The sequence below is a fragment of the Pteropus vampyrus genome, unplaced genomic scaffold, assembly GCF_000151845.1.
Source record: "Pteropus vampyrus isolate Shadow unplaced genomic scaffold, Pvam_2.0 Scaffold126, whole genome shotgun sequence".
In the NCBI taxonomy this organism is placed as follows: domain Eukaryota; kingdom Metazoa; phylum Chordata; class Mammalia; order Chiroptera; family Pteropodidae; genus Pteropus; species Pteropus vampyrus.
Genome location: NW_011888907.1, coordinates 3,603,418 through 3,626,567, shown reverse-complemented (window position 1 = coordinate 3,626,567; position 23,150 = coordinate 3,603,418). Strand labels below are relative to the sequence as shown.

At 54.1% G+C, this 23,150-nt stretch overlaps 1 protein-coding gene across 2 annotated transcripts; it reads right to left on the bottom strand.

Annotated features, from left to right (window-relative positions):
• Positions 1 to 12,874: 12,874 nt before the first annotated feature.
• LSM4 (LSM4 homolog, U6 small nuclear RNA and mRNA degradation associated) lies at positions 12,875 to 23,150 on the bottom strand. Of its 2 annotated transcripts, none has more exons than XM_011366797.2 (5): positions 23,002 to 23,150; positions 19,064 to 19,105; positions 17,829 to 17,927; positions 14,915 to 15,098; positions 12,875 to 13,466 (listed from the first exon to the last, which is right to left on the bottom strand). In XM_011366797.2, the coding sequence occupies exons 1-5, from the start codon at positions 23,002 to 23,004 to the stop codon at positions 13,375 to 13,377; spliced, it is 420 nt and encodes a 139-aa protein (XP_011365099.1). In that variant the 5' UTR covers positions 23,005 to 23,150; the 3' UTR covers positions 12,875 to 13,374. The 2 variants fall into 2 exon arrangements, with proteins under 2 accessions (XP_011365099.1, XP_023390281.1); XM_023534513.1 differs by lacking the exon at positions 23,002 to 23,150 and adding an exon at positions 22,321 to 22,498.

Genomic DNA, 23,150 nt, shown 5'->3' with positions numbered 1-23,150 from the left:
ATATCCTTGGAACCATCCAGAATGATGGATGGATCATGGGTCCGGAGAAGGCAGAGACTTTGTCAATCCTGAGCCTGGTGGGTCTCTAACTCTCTCCACAGGGCCTAGCATACAGTGGACAGAGAGCATTAAAGAACACTGCCTGGCCAGTTTTCCTGTGGCAGCCTCTGGCTTTGGTTTGTGTGAGCACAAGTAACTCCCCCCTACCCCCACCACCACCTACCAAGGTCCCTTCCTCACCTGGCCCTGCTCCTTACTGGGCTGTGGAGCAAGAAGGTGATGAGGGATGCTGTGACCATGAGCAAGAGGCCTGGCCTGGCCTGGAAGACAGAGGGCTGGGTGTATGGGTGAGGGTCTGCGTATTCATGTGTGGAGCATGTGTATATGTATGTGTCTATTTGTTTCCAGGCGTGTGGGTCTCTTTGCCCTCCACATCTGTCCTCTTGGGTCCCAGCCTGGGCAAAGGGACCCCTAGTGGGAGGGAGTACTGCCCCAGCCCGGCCCTGGGATCCCTCCCTGGGGTAACATTGGAGGAAAAGGGGCCATGCTTCTCCCCAAGGCAGGAGAGTGAGTGGACAGCCTAGGGAGGCTCCACCCTGACCTTGGGCCTTGACTTTGATAGGTGGGTGAATAGCGAACTGTGGGCAGAGCCAGCCTGAGCTGAAGGATTGACCAGCAGGTCAATGGGAAATAGAGGTGTAGGGAGGCCAAGGCAGGTTACCTCTCTTGAGTCTTGGTTTCCTCTTCATAAAAACAGAGCAAATAATCCTACCTACCTCATGGAGCATTGTGATTTTGACTGGATTTGCAAAAATAGTATGGGCTCAATAGATGTTCTTTATTCTTTAACTTTATTATTTGGCTAAACTTAACCGTGGTTCTTTGGTCTGGAGTTCCCTTAACCTGGAGTGCCCTTCCAAGCAAATTCCTACTCATCCTTCAAAACCCATTTCCAATGTTTCCTCCTCCAATAAGCCTTCCTTAACCAGGCCCGTGAGGATTTCTCTAGACTCCTTTCATATGGCTGAGTCCTGTTCACCATTTGTGTCTGGCTCTATTTACCCCAGACAAGGAAGGGGAGGGTCCTTGGGGCTGGGTGGGGAGGACTTCTCTTACCCTCTAAGTGTGTGACACTGCCTTTGGTAGACTCTCCTCCAAGGCTTGACCCCTTCAGGCTCCTCTGCTTGCACTTAGTAGTCCCTCTGACCCATTGCCCTTCCCTACCCTCTGTTTCCTCCCAGCCAGGAAGCCCTCTGGAACACTGTCCTGCCCCTCCATTTGGACCAGCTCCGACCTCACAGAGCTGGGAGGTCGGGGACTATGTCCAGATCTGTCCATGGGGACTTCTCAGGCAGGTCAAGGGGGGGCCCTAAATCCGTCAAACAGACCCATGCAATGAACTAGGGAAAATTCCCGTTCATTCATTCATTCACTCTACAAAAATTGATTGAGTACCTACTATGAGCAGAGTGATGGGGACACTCTTGAATGACACAAACACCCTCACCCTCCCAGCACACAGTCTGAAGGAGGAAGGTAACAAACAGCTTGGAGGAGAATAAATGGTGCCTTTTCCATGGAGGGTGAAAGGGGGTGTTTTAGAGTTAAGTAATCTGGGAGGGGCACCCCAGAAGGCGATGCTGAATGAAGGAGGAGCTGGAGCAAACCAGGAGACAATTTGAGGGAAAAGTGTCTGGTACAGTGGGAACAGCAAATGCAAAGGCTCTGGGGCAGAAGTCAGCTCGCCACATTGATGGAGGGAAGAGACAGATGAGGCTGGATTGGGAGAGCCAAGGAAAGACAGTAGAAGGAAAGCCAGGGTGGCAGGGCCTCCACCCAAAACCGAGTGGGTGGTACTTGTTCCAAGGGCAGTGGGATTGAGGGAGGAGTCGGTGATAGGGCTCACCTAGGACTGCATTTTCACCTTTATTCTCCCAGCTAGCTACTCTGCAAGTCCAGAGGGGGCGCGCGACCTGCCCAGGGTCACACAGCCCAGGCCTGATCATAACTCGGCCCAGTCCCACCCCCGCTTTCCCAACAAAGGTTGAACCTGAGGCCCACCCCACCCCACCCCCATCTCCCTGACAAGGTTCGAATCCTCGCTGCTCTGGCCTCTCCACAGCGCCACGGTACAAAGAGATCTGCTTTCTTGTTTAAAGCAATTTGCAATTCGGTTTAACGTTTAGTCCTTATTTGAAGACCCAGAGACGTAAAATCTACTGGATAAAACGGAAAGCCCCCAAAGAAAGAGAAAAAAATAGTTAAGCAGGAAACAGAAAGGGGTGAGGCTGAGAGGCCTCCCAGGGGTGAGGCTTGCCGGGGATGGTCCTCAGCGATCTGGACCGCACGAGGCTGGGTGCGGATTGTAGGGACAGTCCCCCGGAGCTGGAGAGGGCGGGACTGGAGAGGGCGGGGCTGACAGGGATCCAGGTGGCAGGGCTCTGCGGGGCGTCCGAGGAAGGGGCGCCCGGGCGCCCGCCACGGGCGAGGGGCGCGGCACATTCCTGAGGATCGGGTTACGGGTGAAAACTGCTGCCCCTCCCTCCCCTCCGGCCCCGCTTCCGCCCTCGGCTGTTGCAGGATGGGCGGTCAACTCCCCTGTCCAGCGCAGGTGTTTCTACAACCACAGGGAGGGGACCCAATCCCTGTCCTCTGGGCTGGCACCGGCTCTTTCCAGTCTCACGGGACCATTTTGCAGTTCAGGCGTCTTCAGCCCCCTTCAGCACTGATGGAGGTGCTGAATTGACACCTGGCAGAGCCGGCTTTATGACCACTGTCCCTGCTGACCACTTTCCGAGGCTGTGATGTGTTCTCAGCTTCCCACAGGCCGGGGAGAGCCATTCGGTCTAGTGTTTGCTGACTGACCAACGATGCAGGGTAAGTAAGACAGGAAGGGTTCCCACAAGGAGAAAACACCTCATACCAGCCTCCCCCACCCCTAGGACAAACGGGACCTCTTCACTCACCCAGTGTAAATTTAATGTGTATTTGCTGTATACCCAGGGCCAGATGAGGCCCTTTCACAGATAGATTTTGAGGAACCACAGGATTTGGGGGCCAGAGGGTGGTGAATTAGATTTTAGTAGACTAACTTCAGAAGTTGATTTGTTTTTTGCTTTGGGCCAGCCTCAGCATAACCATTTATCCATTCCACCACCCTCTGTTGAACACCTACTGTGTGCTCAGCTCTATGCTAGTTGAGGGTTTTCAACACACACACACACACACACCATCAGCTCTTGAGAATCATGGGAGACAGGAAACAACCACCTTCATAAAGAAGCACTGTCATTATTTTCCCTTTAGTTCGACACTCCTTTTCTGTTTTTACTTCAGTAAATCTATTTCAAAAGGGAAACTTCATGTCACCACCAAGAATGGAAAAGCAGTTTCTCTTGCCATAAATAGAAGGAAACCAAAAAATGAAATGAGAGCAAAATGCAGGCATCCCCCCGTCAAGGACACTCTGGGCCAAGCCCGGATCAGGAATATCCAAATGTCCATACAGCAGTAAAGGTAGGTAAGCCCAAAACCAAGCCAAAGAACACTGCCAGAGGGACCCGCTCAGTGTTCCTGTTCCTGAGGGCCCAAGCGCACAGTTGGTGCTCAGTGTGTCCAGCCTCAGTGGTGAGCACCTATATTTGGGGTTTGCCTGCATCATTAGGCACTCTCCCAGGGCCCTCTGGGTTACCGACTCATTCTGGGGAACAGATGGAGGCAGTGGTGGTAGTCAGTGGCCTCTTGGAGGTGGGACCACACAGAGCCTCTGTGGGGAGGCTTCAGGTTGGTTAAGTGGAGGCTCCCACTTCCACCTCAAAACCTTGGGGTTGTCCCCACCCACAGTCCTGTGGGCCCCTGCCTGATGTCCTCCAAATAGCTGTGGGTCCCTGATGTCCTTCCTTGGCTGCCTTGGGATTGGGGAGAAGGTTGTGTGAATCAATGAATACATGAATAAATAATTCAGCGGATGCAGTAATGGATGAGTAATGGAAGTTAGTGAAGTAATGAACGAGCGAGGGAATAAATGAGGGGCTGCATCCATGCTGCCAAGATTGGAAGCCCTCTCTTGGCATTTTTCCTTAATATCCCACAGCTGCCCCCCAAAAGGGACACCTGTCCCCATTTTTCAGATCCATACACGAGGATCTGAGCAAAGCTTGGCTCCAATCTTAGGAGGACAGACTGGAATCCAGGTGCATCTGTGCAAGAGGACGGGGCTCCCAGTGCCTGGCCAGTGCAGAGGAGAGCTGGAACAGGACTCTGGGCCTGCCACCAGGGCCTCACGGAAAGGCCCTAGGTCCCGGTGAGGGAATAGACTGAATGGGGGAGCGACAGGCAGCTGAGGGAGCAGGGAGGCGGCGGAGTGGAATGGGGAGGGGCAGGCAGAGTCCCATTCGATCAGGAAGGGGCCCCAAGTTAGGAGCATTCTCTCCCAGACGTGGGGCATTTAAACGTCAGCCCAGTCCCTCTCGGGCGTGGGGGCGGGGAGAATCCCCTCCGAACCTGAGGACGCTTCCTTGAACTACCTCGCGCCCCCCATGTCTCCCCCACTTCCCCCCTGCCCCCGCCACCGCCTCTCCGGGGAGGAAGTGGTGAGGATGCGGGGGAGGGCCCCCCATTCTCACTTCCCCTAGGGCCAGGCGGGGCCTGAGGATCCTCTCCCCCGCCTCAAGAATGGGGGCCCCCCCAGGGGTACGGGCCGGGGAGCCCTAAAGTCTCTGGGTTTTGCTGTTTCTCATCTGGAAGATGGGGGGAAGAAACTCGAGCTTGAAATAGGAAATTGCTTGATAAGAGGACCCCGCCCCAGGCCCTAGTAGCTTCCCCGGGGCGGGGAGACCCAGCCGGACTAGGACACGGACACGCCCAGCCCTGGAGGGGTCTGGGCCGGGCTAAGGGAGGGATGTCGCAGTAAACAGGTCTTGGATGGGGCGGGAGACGCATTCCAGACGGAGGGAAGGGAGCAGGCAAAGGCCTGGAGGCGGGACGGGACCTCCCACCTGGCCAGGCGGCTGGCCCCGCCCACGACTCCCCCAGTCGGTCTCTCTAACCTGGCTCTCCTCTTAGCTTGGGGTGGGAGAGAGAAAGGATCTCGGGAATCTCAGCGCGGCGTGCAGCAGCGGAAGAGTTAACCGCGCGCGGCGGCGGGACAGAGTGGTGAGGGGGGCGAGTGGCGTCAGCGCCGACGTCAGGGCGAGGCAGGGCAGCGTAGACACCGGCGCTCGGGCCACGCAGGAGGCTGTGGGTGTGTTGGGGAGGGTCTACCCTGCAGTTTTCCTGACGCTGCGCCTACTGAGCAGGAAACTGAGGCATGGGAAGGGGTGCGTGGTCTAGCTGGGGCTGAACCCTGGCTGTCGGGCCCCAACTCGCCCACGTTTCCCACCGCCGCCCTTACCACTAACCTGTGTCCGCGTTGAGACAGTCTCCAGGGTCGCCCGGCTGGGACCAACTATTTGTTTGTTTCTTTGTTTTTTGTCTTGTTTTCCAGCGCGCAAAAACGCCCACAAAAGCGCTGACCTGCTCTGAACTGTGTCCCAGTTAGTTGCCACATCTGCGTGGGCCTCAGTTTCCCCAACCAGACAATGGGGAGAGAGTTGACATTCACGGCGGGGGTAGGATGGGAAGGGATTTCCACCTGGAGGGGCGGGGCGGGGCGGGAGCGCGGACCGGGAACCGGCAGCCCAGACATCTGAGTGAAGGACCCTGCGAGAAGGGATTCGAATTCCCGCTGGCCCCGGCCTCCCTCATCCCTTCCCCCCGCCTCTCCTTCTCCTTCCTCCTCCCCCTCTCGTTCCACCCGGCCACTTCTCCCCAACTCCTCTCTCCCTCTTTTCTTTTCCATCCCCCCCGCTTGCCCAGCTCCGCCGCCCTGCGGGGCCGCTAATTAAATGCAGGGCTGGAGGGGGAGGGTCACGGCACGCAGTTAACCCCTTCCCAGCCGGGTTCCGGAAGCCTGCCTGGAGCAGGGGAGGGGAGGATTGTCTGCTGATGAACCCACCTCCGCCCAGGACTTGAGGCCCTAGGACAAGCCCATTTGATGAATAGGTAGACTGAGGCCAAGGGGCCTGTTCCAAGGTCTGAGCAAGGCCGGATTAATCAGGGCCTCCTGATACGAGGGCGGAGGCATAGAAATAAACTGGAATGAATGGAGAGATAGCAACTGTGAGATAAACGATAGAAAGGCAGGGATGGAAAGAGGGATAGCATGAGAGGGAAGAAAGAAAAGTCTAGTGGAGCCAGAGAGAAAGGAGAGAGGAGGAGAGACAGCTGGGGAAGCCTGGAGACAGGAAGAGACATTTATCAATCCATGCTTTTCACTGTGATCCACACCCTTCAGCTGAGGACTGGAACCATCGTCAGTCTCAGAATAAAGAGGTAACCCTATAAATCTCTACAGTGAGGATGGAGTGACTGTCTCTCAGGGCTACACAATTGGGGCTGGTGGGGACATGGTGGCCCCAGGGACAATCAGTATGTATGTCAATAGGGGACTCTTAGGCCACCCCAGCCTGGTCTGGAGGCCGTAGAGCAGGCTCCCTGGCATACCTTGCCCTCTGCCCACTGCCCTCTGACCGGCCTAAACTGAGGGCCAACCTGCCCAGGGAGCTGAAGATCAACCCGAGCCCATATCCTGTGCTTGCAACTCTGGGTCACGTAGAGAGGATCCAGACACCAGCCTTTCTCTGCTTAGTTCTCCCTTTGCTCTGCACACAAGCTTGGTAAACTGAGGCTCTGAGAGGGGCCCACATTCTTGGGGTGGTAACAACTGGAAAAATACGTAATATATAGCGTCAGGCAGTGGCAAGAGCTATGAAGAACTCTCGGGGTTCAGAGGGCCTGTGACACCTTCACACAAAGGGAGTGCTGTGAGCATATCTCCGGGAAGAGTGTTCCTGAAAGCTGGAATAGCACGTGCAAAGGCCCTGAGGTAGGAATGTATAGCGTGTTGGAGAATTAAGGAGGAGGCCTGGGAGTGTGATGAGAAGAGGGGAGATGGGAGGAAGGTAAGGGTGGAGGGGATCACAGGGGCACCCAGGTCATCAGCAGCTGGGGTGGCAGGTAGTTAGAGTCCTCACCAGCCTTGGTGAAGCCTGTGACTATCCTTACATCAGTTACTCCACCAGGGCCTACGGTCCAGAGAAGGCAGGGGAGGCTCAAGGGGCATAGGGGCTGTCCAGGGTCATAGGAACCCATGTTCCTTCTGAGTGCCACCCTGGCCTCCCCACACCCACTGTGGCTCCTTCCTTTGGCCCATCTTCCTGTGACTCCCTAGCTCTGCCTACTTTCTGCCATCCAGCTGCCAGCTCTTGCCCATGATATTTCCTCACCTGCGGTGCCCACTGGATGAGACAGTCCCCATCCCCTCCCAGGCAGAGCCTGAAAACCCTAAAGGGAGGGGATGGCTCAAGAAACAAAAGGGCTGAGAGGAATACAGGAAGGTGAGCATTGTGGTCCTTGAGTGCTGTCCTCAGTCTGGGTAAAAATAGATGGCCCCCCTCTCTGCCTCTGGCCCCTGCCCCCTGTGAGGAGGCGGTGGTGAAGTGGCTGCTATGACGAGGGATGTGCTCGGAGGAGCATCCGGCAGAGCCTGCGTTGCCATGGCAATGATGACTCAGAGGCAGAGGCAGGTAGTAGCATCTGGTATCCCGCAGGCCTGCCCCTGTGCTCACAGCACTCCCCAGCCCCCACCCTGTAGCCTTCACTCTGGGGGGCGGCTTCTGAGACTGGAGAGGGATAAGCAAGATCTTTGGGGCAGCTGGATTAATTCCTGCACCTGCTGGAAGGTGTGAAATGTTGAGGCCCCTCTCCCTTCTCCCAGTCTCATTCTCTCTTCCTGTCTCTCTGTCTCTCCATCTCAGAGTACAGACCCTTCCCCACACCCCCCAGGACCTGCAGCTGCTGTCTAACCCCCATCCTCTCTCCCCCGGGTGTCCTTCTCCAGCCATACCAGCCTGTGCTTTTCCTTCAACACCCCAGCTCATTCCTACCTCAGGTCCTTTGCATGTGCTGGTCTTCCTGCCTGGAAGACTCTGAGGGTCTTCTGGCATTCTTGGTTTCCTTATGATCTGTCTCTACCTCCATCTCCAGAGTATAAAGACCTACGAGATGGCCTGTGGTTCCTCCGGAGGCCTGTCTGCCTATCTCTGCTTTTCATTTACCCCACTGGGAAATGGGCATGATGATCACAGTACTAACTCATTGAAGGGGGTTGGGGGTGGAGATTAAGTGTTTAGAATTGTGCCTAGCAGGGAGTAAACACTTCTTTAAAAACAATCCAAAGTCTGCGAGCTGATGAAGGATAAACACAATGTGGTCCATCCACACACTAGAATATTAGTCATGAAAAAGTGAAGCACTATACATACAACATGAATGAACTTTGGAAACATGATGTTGAGTGAGAGAAACCAGACACAAAAGGCCACATGTTGCATGATTCCATTTATGTGAAATGTCCAGAACAAGTAAATCCATAGAGGCAGGAAACACATGGTTGCCAGGGGCTGGGGGAGGTGAGAATGGGTATGGGGTTTATTTTTGAGGTAATGAAAATGCTCTAGAACCAGATAGAGGTGGTAAGTTGTACAATATTGTGAAGGACACGAAATGCCACTGAACTGTTCATTGAAAAATAGTTAATTTTATGTTAGTGAATCTTATCTCCAGAATAATAATAAAAAGCACATTGGGTAAAAACAAAGGAAATCTGAATAAAGTGTGGACTTTAGTCAATAGTGGCCAGATGCTGCGTCTCCAAGATGCCTAGAACACAACTGCCCTGGGGCCTTTACACCTGCTGTCCCCCTAGCTAGAGGCTTTAGGAGACTGAGAAGCTGGATCAGACCGTGGTGGCCTGGGCTGCAGTCAAATCAGTTTGCAACCCCCAACTTCCTCCAGCCACCAGGAAGGTCAAGGTGCCTGTTGGTTGGGACAGAGTACACCAGGAGTGTGAGTGGCTGGGATGATGTCAATTATGTTTTGTTTCCTTGGAGGAGAGAGTTTGCCCCCCAAGGGAGGAATCAGGACTTGCTACCTATGGTGGGGTCCTGCAGCAAGGGGGTAGAGGAAGTGATGGCGTTCAGTTTCGGTGGGGGTGCTGTTGGGGAGCATGCTTCCTGCAGCCTCGTGAACACAAACAGCAAGAATCATTTTCTCGTTTTTAAGGAAAACTGAGTAAGATCTCCCTGGTCAGTATCACTGTGCTCCAGCTTCCTGGCTCCAGGAACAGAATTATGGGGGTTTCAGAAAAGGCCACCCTTCCAGAAGGTTCTTGGGAAACTATGTCTAAGTCTCTCCATGGTGACAAGGACAGAGGGAGGCCACCATGCTGCCTTCCACACGCACTTGGGAACACCCCCAGCCCTGGTTGCCAGGAACAGTCAGTGTGCTGGAGGGGCACAGCATAGAGGGACAGACCCCGGGGTGCTCACAGGGACGGTTTTAAAGGGAATGAGAGGGGAAGACTCGAGGACACACTTGAGTATTTTTAGGAACTGAATGCAGCCCTGAAATATTTCCACGGCCACTCCCGAGAGTGAGCTGGGTGACTATTTCAGTGCCTGGTTCCAGTGGAGGCGGGGTGGGTGAGTCACCTCTGGGTGGCTGGGCCCAGACCAAGAGGGGGCTTTTTGAGCAGAACTGGAGACTTACAAGGTGACTGCTCACCAGCCCAGGCCAGGTATCTGGTGCTGCCTCCAGGGCACGGAGGGCAGTGGCCTGGCAGCTACCCATAGAGTGGCACCACTGCTCACCTTGGATAGTGGACCAATCACACTGACCACTGAGGCTTACAGAGATGAAGAGGGTCCCTGGTGAGGCTTCAAACGCCATAGGTGTTTAGTGAATAGCCACTCTGAGACAGTTTCGAGTAGGAATGGAGCACTTGCTGTATACCTTCTGTAACCCTTCCAACAACCCCCATGGAGTCCACCATTATCCCTGCTACCCATGAGGAAACTAAAACAGTGGGGTTAAACTTGCAGGGGTCCTTGATGCCTCAAACCCTGTCTCTCAGCTGAAGCTAAAGTCAGGGGAGTGATGATTTTTTTTTTTTTTCCCCTACTGCACCTGGTCTTCCTAGGTGGTCTCCCATCCAAGTACTAACCAGGCCTGACCCTGCTTAACTTCCGAGTTCAGACATTGGGCTTGTTCAGGGTAGACCATAGACCATGGCTCCACTGGGGCACAAACCCAGGACCTTCTGCATGTAAAGCAGATGTGCTAACCACAACACTATAGAACCACGTCCAGGGGAGTGAACTTTAAGGCTTGAAAATGACTCTCCACAGGGGAGTGAATTTTAAGGCAGGAGCCAACCTTGCCTTTCTCCTGCCTCCAGGTTCCTGATTCTGCACCTGACACAATGGGAACTAAAAGAAGGTAAATGGATCTGCCAAGGTTCCAGGAGGCAACAGAGGGAGGAATTCCAAGGAGGTTCTGGAGCTGTGTGACTTGCAATGGGGCACTCAACCTCTCTGTGCCTGTGTGTGTGAGCAGGCCACAGAAGCTCAGGGGCTTTGCACTTGCTGTTCCCTGCTCTCTTCCGTGGCCAGTGGCTTCTTGACCTGGATCTGGTTTGACTGTGTCCCCTCAGAGATTCCTCCCCCTCCACTCTGTGGAAAGGTCCTACCTTAGCATCCTGGGCTTCCTGTGGAATAGGGAGCCCATCTACCTATGTCCTCATGGCACCCTTGCCCTTTCTGCCATCTCCATGGGCTCCACCCTGGGCTGAGCCCCCAGCAATGCCTCCTCCTGGTCTTCTGGCTTCCACCCTTGCTTCAAGTGTGTTCTGGAACCCTCTGTGGCCTCACTCAAGGCCTGTACCTGTCTCATTTCCTGACCCCCTCACTTTTCTCCCATCACCGACCTGCTCAGGGCCTTTGCACAGGCTGTTCCTCCCTCTGGAACGCCTCTTCCTCAAAATGGCTGGCTTCCTTGTTTCCCTCAAACCCTTTTCAAATATCACCCTCTGGCCTTCCCTAACTACCTCTCCTCCCTACCCCTGTTTTCTTCTGAAAATACCTGGGACAGGTTTGTGGCCCCAGTCCCTCGGTTCCCAGTTAGACCTCTACTTCCATTATAACGGGTAGCTTCTTTCACTGTCATCTGAGTGACTATCAGACCATCTTCTTACCACCCCCCAACACTGGTTAAGCAGCCCTTTGTCCACAGGCAGATAGCAGAGGACACTGGAGCACATACTGAGCCTCTGGGAACACATGTTGCAAATGCCAAGACGTGCCAGGCCCCAGAGTCCAGCTGGAGGGTGGGAAGGACACCTGCTATCACTCCATCTGGAGGAGGTGGGGGCGGTAGGCTCAGGGAGGGCTTCCCAGCCCAGCTGCAAGGCCCAGCAGAGGAATGGCACAGAGGTGTATGCAGGAAGGGGTGACAAAGAAAAGCGACAGAGACCTCCCCATCTGGCGCCTTGTAGGATCCACTGCATCCATGTCCCAGAAGTGTGCTCTTGGCCCCAGGTTGAGGCAGCAGGGCTCTGCAAGCTCAGCTGCAGGCTAAGTCATACCTGGACACATGGGGCTCCCTGACAGCCAGCAGGAACAAACTCCAGTGGCGAGAAGTCACTATTACACTCGAAGATCATGCACTGTCAGCTGAGAGGGCACGGACTGCACCAACAGAACATCAGGACAGAAAAGATCGAGGCCCTGTGCTTTTGGTTTCTCTTCTTGCTGAGGGACTGAGGCTGCTTTCTTAAAACCAACCAAGAAGGCTGAAACAGGGCTGTCCCGACAGCCAGCTCAGGATGGAGCCTTCAGGACACCTAGGCACCTAAGCAACTCATCAGGGGCGAGGAGGGGATAGGGCGGTTACCTAGGCTGCTCACTAGAAAGGTCGAGGCATGGCAGGTGGCCAAGCTTATGCATAGGCTTGAGGTAGGCTAGGGGTGAAAGCAGCACAGAGACGAGGCCACAACCCTGAACTTCGGAAGGGTTCTGGGCATCTGGTTGCTCTAGATCCAGAGCCAAGTCAGGGAGAAAAACCAAACCACCAGAAACACTGTTTGGTGGGCCTCCAAAGGACTTAGCATTGTAGTCTATGGGACACATGACCCGAGCCCCCATTCGTCAAAGCCCCACCAGACAGATACCACCTGTGGCAGGGGGCCCAGCACCCCAGACCTTTATGGGCCCCTGGGTCCAGGGCAATGGGGTAGGGGGACATTGCAAACATGGCTCCTCCTTCTCCACTGGTCCTTCACTTCTTGCCCCTTCAAGCCCATGCAGCCAAGGACCACCGCCCACATTTTTGATAAGGGAGGCGAGTCCCTGGGGTGGAGGGTGACGCCTCCACCCCAGTCCCACTCAGACCCCATACCTTGTCCTCAACATAGGCCAAAATGTTTTTATTAGACGAGGATTCAGATAGCAGCAGGTCCCAGGAGGTGTGTGACTGGGAAGAAGCAATGATGGGGGGAGAGGGCAGACCACATTCTTGAGATGGGCAGAGAAACCGTAAATGCAGAGACCTTTAAGATGATTTGGCTAGCACTTTGCAGATCCCACAAGTGGAATTTTCAGGTCAACTACACTTTTTATTCCACTCACCCCTCAAAACAGTTCTTAACACAGTGACAAGTAGGAGAACTCCCAAACGCAGGAACTGGCTGACGCTCGTCTCCCAGCACCTGGCCGTCCCTACGGCAACCTGCACTCACAAAAGAAAATTGGTCCACAGACAATAACACTGGAAGCCTTTTGCTAAAATGCAGTTCAATGTCTCAGGCAATGTGGAAGGTGGTACCCTGGAGAGGCGGGAAGGGACTCAAGAAAATCTCCCTCACACATTCCTCAAGGCGGCCCCATTCATCTGGGTCAATTCTGGTATGAATGGCGTTGGTAAAAACTGTTCTTACAGATTTGAAGTTTGTAGCTGCATTTGTTTTTATTTTTGTAATACAAAGAGGGAGAGAGGAGGTGAAGGGGCAGGGCCCAACCACATCCCCTGAACAACTTCTGAGGCATACATCTGTCCAGATTTGTTTTGAAAGGACAATTTCAGGTCCCGTGTTTCAGGAAACTCCAGGGGTTGTCAATCTCAGCACAAGCAGCTTAAAATAAAAACTGCCCATCTGTTTGCCACACAGGGACATAACACAAGATGCAAAAAAAAACCTGTTTGGAAAATTTCCCCCTTAACACACAGGTGAAGGCTCCAAAGAGGCATTATCACAAAGAACCTTCCAAGAATCAAGTTGGCTGTGTCTTCACAAAATCAAAAACACTGAGAAGAGGATCGCAAAATGTACGGCAGGGTGGGTCCCTCCGACGCCTGCCTCTTTCCATTCTGAACAAACTCATGGACTGGAGCAGAAATGCAGCCTCAGGCAGCTCAGTCTCTGGAGGATGCAGGGCAGTCTCACTGTTTGCCCGCCTGCCGACCTGGCTTCTTTTCTGGCTGACCTCTTCCTGTGCCTGGGATCCCGCCTCGGCCCCGGCCGCCAAACACACCTGTGAGACAGAAGTCAGGGCTACAGGGGAGCTGGGCTCCAGGGTCATCAGGGGTTGGTTACCTCTGAGCCTCAGGAAGCCCCTGGATAAAGTGGGAAGGGCAGGCTAAGAACCTTGGATGGAGCATCTGACCAGGGCTGGCCATGGGTGGTGCTCCAGAATGTTCTCAGTGTGACAAAGGAAACCAGGCCTTCCAGGCTGCAAGGGGTACAGGGAGGACAGAGGTCAGCCACAAGTCACAATGGGGCTTGAGGCAGGCTTCCTGGGAAAGAGGGCCCAGGGCCAGGGTGGGGGCCCAGGCTGGTCATCAGATAAACAAAGCCAAAAGGGCTTGCAGGAGCCAGGAGAGAGACAGGACTCTGGCCAGGGGTGAGGGAGAGACCCCCAATTCTGAGGCTGAGGTCAGCACTGGGGACGCAGGACCTCCCTTGCTCCAGCACCACCATGTAGGGACAGAGACCAATGCTAGCAGAGGTTGCCCCACCTCACCTCTCATGGGTCAAGGCTAACTCTGCCAACTCTGTGAGATTTCCACCTGCTGCTGAGGGCCCTGGGGCCTCTCTCTAGAGCGGCCTCAGGGGGCACGCCCCTCACTCTTCCTGCAGCTCAGTCAGGAGTAGTGTCCCTAGTGTGAAGAGTCTGGCCCTTGGATATGGATAGGCCCTGAGACCCCAGGGCCCCGCTCACTCTCCAGGCCCCGTCAACCCTCTGCCTGGCTGCTCCTCCTCCCTTTTCCCTGTGGCTCACTCCTGACTGTCACATGAGCCCGGCTCAGGGCTGGCTCCAGGCCTGGCATTCGGGAAGCCTCCACAGACAGAAGAGACAAAGCCAGGCCACTCCAAGACAGGAGCCTGATGGGGAAGGTGGGGGTCTACAAATGGCCTCTGGGTTTAGCCCCCAGCTGACTGCATGACAAATTTCATTTTATGCCAGAGTTACCATCTTGGAGTGGTGAGGGAGTCTATCAAAAAGGTATGACCTTGGCTTTGTATCAAGGAGTCATGGCAGGGAAGGGTCTTGTGCCAGGCCCTGAGCTGGAGCCCTCACTAGCAGCCGAGAGGTCACCACTGGACTCTCTCTACAGAGAAGAAAGTGAGGCTCAGGGAGATGCTGTGTTGCACCCAGACACATGCAGGCATCGAGAACAAAGCTCGAGGCCCAGGTCCACGTGGGCTCCAGATCAGCATGCTGGGCTAGACACGGAGCTGAGGGAGCACTGAGGACACCGCTGGGACCCCATGTTGGGGTCCAGGGTGGGGGCAGGCAGCAGTCAACAGCAAGGCCACTCCAGAGAGGGGCCTTATGAGTCACAGCCGCCAGCTCTATGACTGGGGGAAGCTCAGAGCCAGCCCCAAGGCACCGTGATGGCACCAGCCAGGAATGTCAACATTGGGCCAAGATGGACACCACGTGCTTCAGCTACGTGTGTGTGTGTGTGTGTGGCCTACCTCGTCCGGCACCCCCCATGCCTCGGCCTTTCTGCTGCTTCTGCTGCTGTAGGCCACCACGGCCGCGGCCCTTGGCCACCACCTCCTCCTTAACCATGTCGATAATCTCGTCAGGGATGCGCAGGTACTTGATGGTGCTGCCACGGATGTAGCACTCAGGCATCCGCCAGAACTTGTCCCCATCCTGCATGAAAGGGAAGGGCCTCAGATCTGTGGGGGCTCCCTACAGAGTAGGTGCAAACAGCCTGAGTGGTCCCAGGCTGTCAAGTTCACAGTCCTGGACATGACACAGGAAGAGGCTGCCTTCTAGCAGGGTCTTCACAGACCCTTGGCACCCATGGCACATGAGGAAGGACAGTGGGGCTATGTGGAAGATAGCCTCCTCGGCCCTGGCTTGTCCTCCAGTGTGGGATGGGGTTTGTTACCTATAGCCCAAAGCCCAGAGTGGGAGGTTATTTCCTACACCAGGTGCAGCCACAGCTGAGCTCCTCCCTGCTCTTGCCCCCAGCCATCTAGAACTCACCTTCTGGAACCTTCTCTACATACCTGGACTCATTCATGAAACTATCTGTTGGAAGGGTCTGAACTGGGCATGGGACACAGGGCAGCAGGATAGCGACCCTGTGTGACAGGTGAAGCGGGCCGAGAGGGAGGTGGGGAGGCAGGTCTAGGGCCCACCAGCAGCAGCTCCCCAAGGTGCCAATTTTCAGGGAACCTAATTAGGGCTGGAAAGACAAGGGGACCTGCAAAGTCACAACCTTGCGGTTCCTAGGAAATCAACTGCCCCCTACCCCGCCTTCCGCAATACCCTGAGACCAGCACAAGGCCTTCCCCTCACATCTCCTCCTGATGCCCTTGGGCAGGAGCCCGGGACCTCTTCTATCAGATTAGTTTCCCAGTCCCACCCCGCACTGTCCAGAGCCAAAGCCTGGGCAGCCCTCTCTTCCCCCCATGCCCCTAGAAACCAGACCGAGACCTCTCCCTGCTTAGTACCCAATGAGGGCCCCCTCAGCCCAACAACCAGATTCAAACTCCTCACTGTGGCTCCTGAGGGCCCAAGATTCAGCCCTCGACCTGCCTTCCAGATAGAACTTTCTGGAACATACACTGAGGGCTTCCTGCCCCCAGCACTTTGCACACATTGTTCCCACCTTTCCTTGTCTAGCTAACTCCAGCCCTTGACAGACCTTGCCCCCCAGCCTCCTTGAAACCCCCAGTCCCCCCACATGACATTCGTCAGCAGCCTTGTCCAGCCCAGTAATGGCACTCAGTGGGTCAGACAGAATATTCAAGGGCCGACTCTTCCCAGGAACACAATGAGCCCCTAGCCTACACAGGAACCCCAAGAGGCCCCGGGCATTCCTTTCCCAGAAAGGATGGGCGAGGGGCCAAGTCCATGGGGATGCAAAGTACAGCCAGACAGAAAAGGATTCCGTGGAAGCTCGAGGCCAGGGCTAGGGCTGGCTGCTCATTGCTTGGTTCTCCCTCAGCCAAAGACAGGCTGGGCCCAGCTCACCCACTCCCTGCGGGAACCAGGGCTCACTCTGCTTTCCATGGCAGTAGCTTAGAGCCTCCCAACCAGGGCTTCCCTTGGGGTCTCAGCCCCCGGGGTCTCTGGACCCCACTGCCTGCTGCCCAAGAGTCTGAACCTCATCTGAGCCTCTCCTCCCACCCACCTGGTAACAGAAGGGACCGCCCAGGGTAGCCATGTGTCCAGATTCGGCTAACCATGGAGGCTGGACCAACCTCACCCCAAGCCCGGTGGTTGGTTCCAGGTCCCAGAAGTGGGCACAGGCCCACTGGCCATAAGCAGAAAAACATGTGCAAGGCTTTGCACTGCAGCACTGTCTGCGATGGCCAAAATGGAGGCTCCCAGACACCCACCGCCAGGCCATCTGGCATAGAAACCAGGAGGGAGCTTCTAGGAGGCTGGTGTGGAAGCCCCGCGACGCACTGTTATAAGAAGCAGGCCATGGAGCTGCGCAGGTAAGGGGAGGGGTCATGCCCACCTGTCTGCCTGTTGGGGTGTCAACCATCCAGAAAGATGAACCAGGGGCAGAGTGGCTGCCTTATGCTCTGCTGTACTCTGGTGTGGCAAGTCCCAGGAGTATACTGCCCACAGGCCCCAAACAGCCCCACCCTGGCTGGGCCCCCCCAGCAGCTTCCTCCCCTGTAACCTGGGTGACTGTTACTGGCAGGGGAACGGAAACTAAAGTCCAGAGCCCATGCACATTAGCAGGAGGGAACCCTGCCCCCATCACTGTCCTTGTCCTCATGGTTCTGGAGTCATCCCAGCCATGACCCCAGGGACCCTCCCTCAGCTCTGGCCTGCCCAGTGGTACTTCTGGCTCTGCATTTCCTGGTTTCGGGCCTCAGAAGTAAACAAGCCTGCTGGTCCACGGAGCCACCCTCGCCCCCTGGTGGCCTGCACATCCCGTGGTCACACCACCATGGCTTATAGCCTGGACTAACAGGAGCCAAGGCTGACAGGAGGATGAGCCTACCCTAGAGGCCAGTTTCCACTCCTACAGCAGGGACTTATAGCCAGAAGCACCTCCCAGGCCTGAGTCCTTCCCGGAAAGGGGTGGCGGCAGGGAGAAGAAAGCTCAGTACCTACCAGGAAGCATCCCACAGCTACAAAGTCCCCATGGGTACAAAGTCCAGGGTACTGGGGGACTTAGAGCCCTGTCCCTTGGCACTGCCGCTCCACACCCAGCCCAGTCCCTCAGGCCCCACTCCTGGTAGGATGACCTGTGCTAGGCAGAGTAAGCCCCCCTACTCCTCCCAAAAGGGCCTTCACCCTCTTTAAGTCCAAGTGCACACTCCTGGTCACAGTGCACCCACTCCCCACACCTGCCAGCCCCACCCAATGTCCCCCAGGTATTGGGCGTAGACTCTGGCACAGGGCACTCACCCTGGACGTGCAGATCACCTCACGCAGGTTGATGTTCATCCAGTTGTCACAGCTTACCAGGTGTCCGTTGTAAGTCTCCCCATTTTTAAGCTCCACCAACTGGCAAGAAACAGGCTCCAAGTCAGCCATGGCCCCAAGAGAGGTGCAGCCCTGCCCCTCAGAGCCAGGTGACTGCTGCCCTGACCTCATTCAGAAATGTTCTGCTTTTTCTGTTCTTTGTTGGGCACTGCAGGTTTTCTACGATGAAAGCATTTTATTGTGGGAGAAAAAAAACCCCAAAGAAACAAACAAACAACAAAGGCTGAGATTTAAAAAACCAACTCAGGTATCTGCCAAAGAAAAAAGAAGGCATACATCCATACAAAAACGCATACATGTGTGTTCACAGTAGCCATATATTCACAAATAGCCAAAAGGTAGAAATAACCCAAACGTCCATCAACTGATGAATGGATAAACATGTGGTCAATCCATACAGTGGACTATTATTCAGCCATAAAAAGGAGTGAAGCCCTGACACATGCTACAATTTAGTTGAACCTCAAAAACATTGCACTGAGTGAAAGAAGCCAGACACATAAGGCCACAGGTTGTATGATTCCATAGATCCCAGGCAAATCCAAAGAGACAGGATACAGACTGGTGGTTGCCAGAGGCTGTGGGAATGAGGAGGAGTGAATGATAATGGGAACGGGTCTCCTTTTGGGGTGATGAAAATGTTCTGAATCTAGATAGAGGTGCTGGTTGTATAACATCGTGAATGTTCTAAATGCCACTGAATTGTTTGCTTTAAAAGGTTGAGCTGTATAATATTTGAATTATACGGAATAAAAGGAAAGAAAACAGAACATACCATGCTGTACTGTTAAGGATAAATGTAGTTTAGGAAATAATGTGCATTGTGTGATCCCATCTACGTTTTTTAAAAAATCACATTCACATTTACACACACATAGTTTATAGACTTAATTAAGTTGCTAGAAAGATGAATGCAAGGGGCTTCTAGCCTAAGTCTCTCACGTTTGACATTTTTAATAAGCACATTATTACTTTTATAAGCAGCAGAAATGACATCGGTCCTGACCCACGTAGGAGGGAAGAGAACACGCTGCTGTTTCATGGACAGGCGGGAAGCAGGTTTGGCTGGAGGTACCTTACCCTTCACCCACTGTCCCTGTGTCTGTGCTGAGGCTGGTCCCCAATAAAGCTTGCCATCCCAGACCACACATACTCACCATGGGATGATTCTGAGCTGTCTTCAGCAGGGACAATGGAAGCTGAAAAGCAAACAAGGGGACATGACTTGTCTATTTAATCGGTGCTTGGGAGCCCTGGCCCCTGGGCAAGGTCCCATGATAGCACCGGGGGGTGGGGGGTTGGTGGTGGTACAGGAGTACGCATACCTCACCTGCAAAGGAAGAGACATTCTCCTCACTCTGCTCAACCCAGAAAACACAACTGTTTCCCAATTTAGGAAAGAATGTCTTGAGCCCCACCTCTCCTCCCAAAGGTAGTTGCCACCAGGTTCTGGTGTTAACCATTCACCATTTCTTTATAACTCACACTGTACATAATTCTCACACTTCTGACAGGCAGAGCGTAGCCTACCATACTTATCAACAGCATCGCAGTACAGGTCCTTTTGCTGTTATGTTTTGTTCAACTGATGTCTGAGTTGTATCCATATGGATACACATATTTCCAGGTCTTTAAAGCATCGAATATGGTTATCATCGCACACACTTTATAGATGGGCATACTGAGGCTTTGAGACTGAGGATGTTGCCCAGCACTAGAAAGAGCCTGGCTTGACCCTGTGTGTCCACAGCCAGAGGGCACAGCCCCCACTAGACAAAGAGTGACTTGGCCAGGCATGATGGGGAGTCCTCCCAGATTGAAGGAGGCCACATTGTAGCTAGGTTTTCAAAGACAGGAACTCACCAGGTGAGGGGAAGAAACATTCCAGAAAATCTGTGGTTAATGCCAAGAATTGGCAGATAAAGGATAGAATCATTTAAATTTACCCAGATAAGATGGGTTTTCAAGATATTTTTTCCATCATTACCGAATTTCTTTTATATAACAAATGTGGTAAAACTGGAAAAAAACCAGCTCCTCTCATTTTGGGAACACGAATCACAACCCATACACTGGAGCAGCCACAGAGGGCCCCACAGATCGGAAACTGCCTCAGGGAGAAATAAGCTTTACTGTGCGACTTTGTTGGCGACTTCGGAATTCCTAGCTGGCCTGCGCCTGCCCTCATGTTCCCGATACAATATGGGCAGCTGTTTCTCTAGGTGGTGGAACTGGAAGGCCTCTCCTTATAGAGGCCGGAAATGGCCTTCAACCCCCACAGGGTGGCTCCCCATGGAACGGCTTGGTCTGTGTACAGGAACAAATCCCATATCCCACAGGCCTTCCCTGAGAAGAGTCACCAAGGGAGGTCCAACACGAACAGGAAGCCAGGCCCAAGCCCACTTCCTGCACTGGCTTCCTGGAAGGGCAAGATAAGGAGGAAAAAAGGGCCACGTGGAGAAGGGGCGGCTGCTCCAAGGAGGGCGGGCAGTGGGCAGGCTCGGACCCCGATGTGGCCAACCCAAAGTTCCTGCCCTCTCATTTGGGTACATCTATGTGACACCACCCAGGTCTCACAGGGAAAACAGTAGGCTCAGATCCGCATGCAGGGCCACAGAACCGGGTCACCTTTTACTGTGGAGCTTTGGGCTTTCCTAGGCAGTAGGAATCTGGACCAAAGTAATGAGACACCTGAGCCCTCCTCCCAGATCATTAGAGAGGGTACAGGGTAAGGCTGGCCTTGGAAGTTGAGAATGAAGATGGACTCCGCACAGAAAGGTGGAGGGAAGGTCAGAAGAGGAACCTGCCCAAGGTCCTGGTAAGGCCACTGAAGATAGGCTGGTACTTGTCAGGGGAACCACAGATGGTCCTTCTATGGCATACAAACTTCTATGCTGGTGATGGACTCTTAGGCTACCACCTCATCCCAGCTACTGGCAGCACAGCCCTAGAGGAACCACAGCCTCCTTGGCTGTTACTGGGAGTTCCCTATCTACAAAGCAGCTAAGAGAATGTCTGAAGCACAGAAGGGATCAGTACCTGCTCCCAGCTCCCCAATTTTCCTGGCACACACTCCCCAGAAGGGCCAAAAGATCAGGCCTGATGAGGCTCTAGCAAACTGGCCCACTCTGTTCTTCAAACATCATGCTCATTCCTGCTGCCCAATCTTTGTTCCTGAGGTTCTCTCTGCCTGGGGTTCCCTTTCCCAGGCTGGTTGCTGCTCAAACATCACATCCCTCAGCCAGGCCCTCATAACCCCATCTAGGAAACAAGGTTTCTACCTGGGCCACCCTCTGCTGTTTCCATTAGGACATAGCCAGTCTCTAATTATCTTGTTTTCTTGTCTCCCTAGCTAGACTTTAAATACCACGCCTCCTGCTAGACTGGAAAACTCAGGTGTGGACTTTGTCCAGCGCCAAGCATGGGGCCAGGCACACGAGAGGGACTCAGTATATATTTGCTAAACAAATATATTAGGGAAAGGCACACATTGCCCAGGAAGGCATGTGTGACAGGTGGGATGCTCACCACACCCCACAAATAAGGAAAGGGAGAGGTTCAAATGGGGAGAGGTGGCATCCAGACAGCCCTCCACAGTTACAACAGTCTGGAGCAGTAGCCACATCTTGCCATCTTCTATATCATCCCTAAACTGTGCTAGAGACAGATAAAGAGAGAAAAGAAAGGAACTCTGAGAAGTTAAAACTCAGTGGTGAAGATGTGTGAAGCTGTCAAGGGATACAGGAGAGGGCCAGACACCGAGTTCCGGGGGGAGATAAGGTGACCTGGAAATGGAAAATTCAGAAAAGTGTGAGCAAAGGTTTGTTTCTCTGGGCTTTCTCACAAAGTCTGGGGTCTGGTTCTCAGGTCTGGACCAACCCAAGACTAGAACCAATGGCTTCCTGAGGCTCCCAATTCAGGAAGCTGTCATGGATCACCTCCACATACACACCCAGACCCCTGCATCCGGCCCCACCATGACCCCAGGGAAGCAGGAATGTGTCATGCCTTGTTCACTGCTAGACACTCTTCTGGTTAAAGAAACGAGTCTGTACTTTGCACAAACACTGTTCTATACTCTGGGAATATATGGGGGATAAACACAAAGATCCTAGACTCCATAAAGCTTAACAAATAAGGATCCTTCTGGTCATCCCCTCAGGCCAACTTTGCCCTCCAGGAGAGATGGACCCAGTCCCTACTCTCAATTCCTGCACTAGCCAGCAGGATTTAGCAGTAAACTTCACTAACCCTCAGCTTTGAGAAACGTGCCACAATTGTCACAGTGACTCAGAAGCTGATGGGCTAGGCACTCTCCCAGAAGGCCCAATTCTGAATTTCTTTGTGGGGACCTCAACTTCTCCGTCTATACCCAGCGGTCACCACCACTCTCTGGCCTAGATCCAGAACTTACACAATGTGTGAGCAGTATGGTCCCGGAGAGGCTTCCTATCAAGGCCTCAATTTTTCCTTCTGTTAACTGGGAGGGGGGCAGTTAGTCCACTCCCGACTCAAAATGCTCCCTCTCCCCCTGGCACGAACGACATACAGTGTGATCCAGGGAGAAGAAAACTCTCTCCGAGTCTGTTTTTAAGCCTGAAAACGAGAGGCATAGGAGGTTGTGTTAACATTCTAAGGGCTTTGCAAGCCCTAAAATCCCACAAATTGGCTTAATTTGAGAACTCAGATGGGCCCTCTACTTCCTGGCACTCCAGCTTTCCAGTATATGAAGTTAGACTGGATCGGATGCAGTTGGGAACTTTCCTGCCCAAAAACTCACTCTGCTGCATTCACCGGACCCTCTGGCGGGTCCCCTCCCTCTCCAGCCTCAGTTTCCCCATCTGCAAAACGGGAAGACTGCGCCTAGACCGCTATACTACGATTATACGTTCTTGCAACCCTAAGTTCCCCGAGACTGACGCGCTGGAAAGAATCTCCTGCCCTCTCAGGCCTGTTTCCCTGCCTCGGTCGGAGGGGCAGGACTCGAGGACCGGATTACATGCTCGCTCCGCGTCGCCCCAGCGCCCGCCCCGAGGACCCTCGGCGGCCGCGTTCCCCGCCTTCCAACGAGATCTCGCCTTCATCCTGCCCTCACCATGGTGTCGGCGGGCAACCGGCCCGCCGGCTACTTCCGCCACCGCCGCCGCCGCCACTGCTCACGCGCCCGCCAGTAGCCGAACCACCGCGCGCCACTAAGCTAAAATGGAGTGGCAGCAACACAAGCCAGTTAGCACGGGGCTACAG